We start from the raw sequence: 6,574 nt of genomic DNA on the forward strand, positions 1-6,574 counted from the left end.
CATGGAAGAGAAGAAGTTAATGCAAAGCTTCCAGCCTTCAGTTGCTGACCTATATGTTTCTATGATGGATCGAGAGAGAGAAGAAAACCAAGAAGAAGAAAGGAGAAGAGAAAATGGACACTCAATTTAAGTGCTTCGGCTAAGAATGCCTACATCCACTATGCAAGGGAAGGTAACTTTTATTACTTCCTTTTGTAGAGATTTTACAATGAACTGACTCTCTCCTACTCACTTCTGCTTCTATTTATATGCAGATTTTACAACTACAAGGAGAAGAGCTCAAGTGAGCTGGTAGCTAAAACAGAATCTGAAACATTACAAATAAGTATTCTTGTTTTCATAACATTATAAGTATCTATCAACAAGAAAATGAGATGTATAGGGGGACTTCCAACAAATTTTCTCTCAAACTTATAGAAATTCATATCATGGTCGTCATTATTCAACTCAAGTGTAAGACCTTCATTTTCAACTTTTGTCTCATATATCTAACTTATTTTCACATCGAACTCTCCTTAAGATTAACTTCAAGGAGAGCATATAGTTCAACCGCTAAATCTTTATGTGTTATTTATTTACATGCAACAATAACTTTTCTCTACATGCAACAATACCTTTTAACAAACCTCCTTAATTTTGATTTCCTTCAAAATACTTTTTAACTATACCTTTTAACTTTTCTATACATGCAACAATACCTTTTAACATCTCTTCCGCTGCTCATAGAGATCTTCGTGTTTGATTTCCTTCAAGTCTCTCTTTCTGCATCTGTTAGGCTACCTGGGAGTTTTGTAGGATCTGGAATGGCCAAAACAACCTTATACTATCTTAGTACTGCCTTGATTTTTTCCTTCCACAACTCAAAATATAATCTTCCATCACAATTTCAAACCTTGTTGCAACCATTCTTGAATTTCAAGATTACTTATCTCTGGATCTTTGTTCTCCAAGAATTTGAATCTTGAACTGATCTTGGGTTGTTCTTGGATCTGATACCACTTGTAGGCCCAAAAGAGTTTTTATTCAACCCAATTCCTTTTTAATGGAAACAACCCTAACGATCGATCAGTGGAGGTAGAGAAGTCACGCAACTGATTTCTTTTCTTGACGCGTGGTAGTTTAAAGAGCAGAAAGCATTCCCAGTTTGACAATCAGTCTTCCATGCATTTACAGATTTGTTTTCCCTTCTGAATTCGAATAACCTTTTTGCTCTCTATAGGTTCTTCAAGGTTTCGATGAAGAGAAAAAGTTGATGTAGAGCTTCCAACCCTCAGTTGCTGTCCTGCATGTTTCTATGATGGATCGAAAGAGAAAAGAAATCTAAGAAGAAGAAAGGAGAATAGAAAATGGACACTCAGTTTAAGTGGCTCAGCCAAGAATGCCTACATCCACTGTGCAAGGGAATGTAACTTTTATTACTTTCTTTTGTAGAGATTTTACAATGAATTGACTCTCTCTAACTCACTTTTGTTTCTATTTATAAGCAGATTTTATAACTACAGGGAGAGGAGCTCAAGTGAGCTGGTGGCTAAAACAGAATTTGAAACATTACAGATAAGTATTCTTATTTTCATAACATCATAAGTATCTACCGACAAGAAAATGAGATGTATAGGGGGACTTCCAACAAATTTTCTCTCAAAACTATAGAAATCTGGATCATGGTCGTCATTGTTCAACTCAAGTGTAAGAGCTTCATTTTCAACTTTTGTCTCATATATGTAACTTATTTTCACATCGAACTCTCTTTAGGGTTAACTTTAAGGAGAGCATATAGTTCAATCGTTAAATCTTTTTGTGTTATTTCTTTACATGCAACAATACCATTTAACAAACCTCCTTCATATCTTCTTCCTCACTTTCTTTTTTTCTTCCTCAATCTTTAATTCGAATCACCATCTATAAATCGTAGTTGGGTTTATAAAAGAAGAAGATAAATGATAAGGAAAGTAGTCAAAATTCCAAGGTTATTGGACGATGCTGAAAGAAAAACCATATTTAACCAACCCAATCAATTCCAACAAGAAATTTCAATTGAAAATGTAATTTTTTGCCCAAAAAAAGTTATGAGCCTTTTTAAGCATAAATTATTGTTTTAAACCTAAAGCAATCCATTTCATTTGCTTTGAAAAAAGATGAGAAAGTAATCGTTCAAGTACCTCTTATTATTAAACCATATTTTAAGGTTTAGGCAACCCAAACTTCAAAGCAACGCAGTAAATTTGTAATTTAAATAAAAATGACGAAGCATAACATTAAGGAAAGAGACACATGACATTGTTTTGAAGGCCACATTTCGTAGTTCAGAATGAAAATTTATGTAATCGTAATTGAATTTCATTGATAGCTCAATCATAATGGGTCACAATCGCAAATGTAATTAGATTGCTTTAGATCACGTTTACTCAAAATTATGAGTTTTGTTAAATTTATTGTTACTGTTACTACTATCTTTACCTTTCAGGGTCAAATGGTAACGGTAACAGTAAAAGTATCAAAATTCATAATTTTTTTTCGTTGGAGAAATAACAATAATTGTAACAGTAACGATAATGATATACGACGTAATTTTAAGATACAATTGAATTAATTACCCTCCACTTGTCAATCAGTTTGCATTTTTTTATTACAATTTTGGAAATGAGTCTCATGTGTCAGTACGAATGCAGATAGGGTTGGTAACAGGGTGGGACGAGGTCAGGGATGCACTTCCCATCTCCGTCCCTGTGGGATATTTTAATCTCCGTCTATGCCCCATTCCCCATTTTGAGGAGACGAGGTCGGAGTCGAAAAATTCCATTCGAGGGATTGGTCCCGTAGGGAAAATTTCTCATTTTTTATTTTTTATTTTTATTTACTTTTTATTTAAAATCAATACATTTTTATATTTATATTGAAATGGTACACTTTTTAGGTAACGAATTGATATTATTATTGTTTTATTTATTTAAGTTAATAATAAAAAATGTTTTAAACATTTCTTTATTTTAAAATTTAATAAAAAAAATAAAATTAATTATATAATAAAATGAAATTAAAAACAAAAAACAAAAACATTAGCTTTTAGCTAATGTTTTATGTATGTATGTATATATGTGTGTGTGAGAAAAAATAAAAATAAATTATTCATAGTGGGGTTGGGGTCGGGGATGAGTGGGGATACCCTCCTCATCCCTGCCCTATCCTCGGCTCAAGAACCTGTTTTGGGTCCCAATTTGACCCCATCTCCAATCAAACAAGGGATTCTTCGACCCGATTGTGATGGATACCTATAGGAACCCAACTCCACATAGATTTTTGTCAATTATAGATGCAGAACACGAAAAAATAATACTAAAAATAATCAAATACAACCCATTTTTCACATTAAAATCGATTTATTACGTTTTGAGCCGAATAAGCCTAAATTTCACGGTTACAACTCAACCAAAAAAGCAAAAAGAGAGGGAAAAAAGGGTTTTCCCTCCAAGATCCAACCAAAACGCACGTTCAAACACTGAAAGGCGGGTGGTAAGAAGAGTCCACCTCGGCCCCACTTGTCTCATTCCCCACCACATACAAAAAAATAAATAACCACCGAAATGACGAAAAAGCCCTTTGAAATTAAAACATGGGCATTCCGAAAGAGAGAGAGAGAGAGAGAAAGGGAGGCGGTGGCGGTGGTTGTTCACCGGAATTGGGCGCCGGTGAAGGTCTGGCCAAAGGACCAACCAGCAGGAACGACATTGTTGGAAACAAGCGTACGGCCGTCGCTAGTAGTGAGCTTGAAAGAGAGGGTTTGAGCATCCAAATAGTTGTGGCTTTGCCAGTTCTGTCCCCAGTTTCTTGACATTGATTGCCACCCTCCAGTTTTGGAGCCTTTCACCGACACAGCATGCACATCCCCGGCGCCCCCCACGTTTGTTATCAGTACTAAGTTGAAGTAGGAATGGCCGTTTATTGTGAACCTTACTCCTCCATTCCTCTTACATGGAGCTCTACATAAATCGATAAAAATGAGCATGACTCAAGATGCACGCAACTATTCTTGTTTCAAAATCATTCTAAGAATACGTACAGACATACAATACAAAAATAGTAATCAATATCTTACCTCCGATAGGCGACAGGGACGATGCCGGCGCGGTATTGAGCAATATGGAGGAAGACAGACTGGGAGAGGTCAAAGTGGTGGAGGGGAGGGTTGCACCAGCCGCCGGCGTCATTAGGAAGAGCGTTATTAGGCGGACAGAAGTTGGTAGCAGTGACCAAAATGGAGCCAGGGAGGCACCATTGGGGGTCATCCACACACTTGATCTCATAACAAGACCCACAGCTCAACCCATTGTTGAAAAGCGCAGTGCTAATTGCCGCAGTGTTGGTCCCGTACCCTTCACTGTAAAGATTCCCATACCCACAAGCTCCACCTGTGTTCCCACAACACAATTAATGAATTAAGGTTACTTTTAATTGGTTGATTTTAGTTTTTATAATTTTAAAAGGTTTATTTTACTTTCTATATTTTTAATTTTGATTCATTTTTGTTTTTCAACTTTTAAAAAATGACCATTTTGGTTCCTTCATTTTTATTTTTAGGTTTAAATCTTATTTTGGTCTATGAATTTTGAATGTTGTTCTATTTTGGTCCACAAACATTAAAAAAACATTTGTTCTAGCCCCTAAACTTTTAAAAAATATTTACTTTGATCTCTACTATTAAGATTCTGTTTACTCTTAAACATAATGGTGAGATGTGAGATGACTTGTATTTTTAGATGACTAGGCTATCGAATAAGTTAATCATACTCAAAAATCTAGAGTTTAAATTTTGAATTAGGTAGTAAAAAGATTTTCTATAGGTGATCTCAAAAGTCATTTTGAGTCCAATGCTAGACTATACAATTTCATCCTTAAACAAATTTTTCTTTAAAAAGTTAATATAATTTTATGGACCAAAATAAACATTTTTTAAAAGTTCAAGAATTGAAATGGACGTTTTTGAAAGTTTAAAAACCAAAAATAGAACAAGGTTCAAAGTTCGAGAGTCAAAATAAGATTTAAACCTTATTTTTACTTCTTTCATAAGGGATCAAAATTGTTACTTTTTGAGAATTCAAGGAACAAAAAGAAACAAAGTATGAATCAAAGTTGAAAGTAAAGAACTAAAATGAATATTTTTAAAATACAAATAACAAAAAGAATAAAAAAATAAAAATATATGGATTAAAATGAAACAAAAGTATAAGAACTAAAGTAGTAGTTAAAAGAATTAATTAACTAAACCATAAATTAATTACTTCCTAATCTAAAAAATGAGGTGCATTAATTACTTACCCATTGTGCCGGAAGCATCGCTGCCGCCGTAGAAGGTGGCGTGAGCATGAATCCATGCCGCGGCGGAGGAGAGGAGTGAGAGAAATGGCAATAAAAAGAGAAAATGAAAATTCATTTTTGATGAAGAACGAGGCAGGGAAAAATGGAGGGTGGGAGGGCCAATATATAATGGGGAGACCTCAAGAATCCAAATTTAATAATTAATTCTATTTTACAAAGGTTCCGTACCCACTTTTTTATTATTATTGTTATTATTTGACAACAAATTTTCTACTTTTTTTTATTTTTAATTATTGACTATCTATTATTACAAATTATTTTATTCTTTTTCTGTTTGTCTGTCGTATCTTCTCACCACGTGTATTTTGAACTTTTATATTTTTTTAAGTATTATTATTATATCGAAATATTTTTTTCCTTCTCAAAGTTTTATTAATCTTAAATTTAGACCACGTTGTTTGTATATTATTGATTTTTTTAAAAATTTTTTTATTATTAATATTTTTACTATAAATTTTAAAAATATATTCACATATTGTATTTTGTTGTCTGAAAATCATTAATATTATTTTAAAAAATTTAGAAAAAATAATTTTGAAAGACAAGATTTAAGATTTATTCAAATTATAAGAATTAAAATGGAGTACACAACAAAAGTTGTATTTTAACCTTATTATTAATTTGGAATTTTAAAAAAAATAAAAATTATAGATATTAAAAAATTTCACACAAGTAAAAAATGTCAAATCATTTACAAAAATAACAAAAAAAAATATGGATAGACATCTATAAGCTTTAAACTTTTATCAATTTTAGACTTCTATTAGTTTTTATTATTAATAGACATTCATAAATTTCTATCAACTCCTATAAAAGATATTAAAATTTTGTTATTTTGTATAAATAGTTTTGTTATTTTTTTTTATTTTGAATGTCTCTTTTTTTAAAGACCTAACAAGATTATATTTGTGGCTTGGTAGTCGAACTACACCCATCGTTTGTGCAGCTAGGCTACCGTTTAATTAGAATATGACATATTAATTTGTTTATTTGTGTGGTACAGAGGGAAGCACAATAGTTAAGTGCAGTCTCATTGTTGTAAATAAAGTTTGGGTGAATTGCAAGGAAAAAAAATAAGAAAATGAAGATGACTATTGTTAAAACCTAATAGAGTTCCCCAAGAAAATCCTAGACTTGACAAACCCAACATAACCCTACCCTCATGAATGAGCATTTTAAGTTTTTTCAAATTACTTTATTC

The 6,574-nt window shown here is 32.5% G+C and overlaps 1 protein-coding gene across 1 annotated transcript; it reads right to left on the reverse strand.

Annotated features, from left to right (window-relative positions):
• Window positions 1–3,395: 3,395 nt before the first annotated feature.
• Window positions 3,396–5,441, reverse strand: LOC120079574 (expansin-A15-like). The gene is made up of 3 exons (XM_039033802.1): window positions 5,314–5,441; window positions 4,094–4,406; window positions 3,396–3,977 (listed from the first exon to the last, which is right to left on the reverse strand). The coding sequence occupies exons 1-3, from the start codon at window positions 5,426–5,428 to the stop codon at window positions 3,668–3,670; spliced, it is 738 nt and encodes a 245-aa protein (XP_038889730.1). The 5' UTR covers window positions 5,429–5,441; the 3' UTR covers window positions 3,396–3,667.
• Between the last annotated feature and the right edge of the window lie 1,133 nt (window positions 5,442–6,574).

The sequence above is a fragment of the Benincasa hispida genome, chromosome 6 (genome assembly GCF_009727055.1).
Source record: "Benincasa hispida cultivar B227 chromosome 6, ASM972705v1, whole genome shotgun sequence".
Taxonomy (NCBI): Eukaryota; Viridiplantae; Streptophyta; class Magnoliopsida; order Cucurbitales; family Cucurbitaceae; genus Benincasa; species Benincasa hispida.

Coding starts and splice junctions, on each gene's coding strand:
- LOC120079574 (XM_039033802.1), bottom strand. CDS start 5,428: ATGAATTTTCATTTTCTCTTTTTATTGCCATTTCTCTCACTCCTCTCC. Junction 4,407..5,313: donor CGATGCTTCCGGCACAATGG/GTAAGTAATTAA, acceptor GTGGGAACACAG/GTGGAGCTTGTGGGTATGGG. Junction 3,978..4,093: donor GTCCCTGTCGCCTATCGGAG/GTAAGATATTGA, acceptor CGATTTATGTAG/AGCTCCATGTAAGAGGAATG.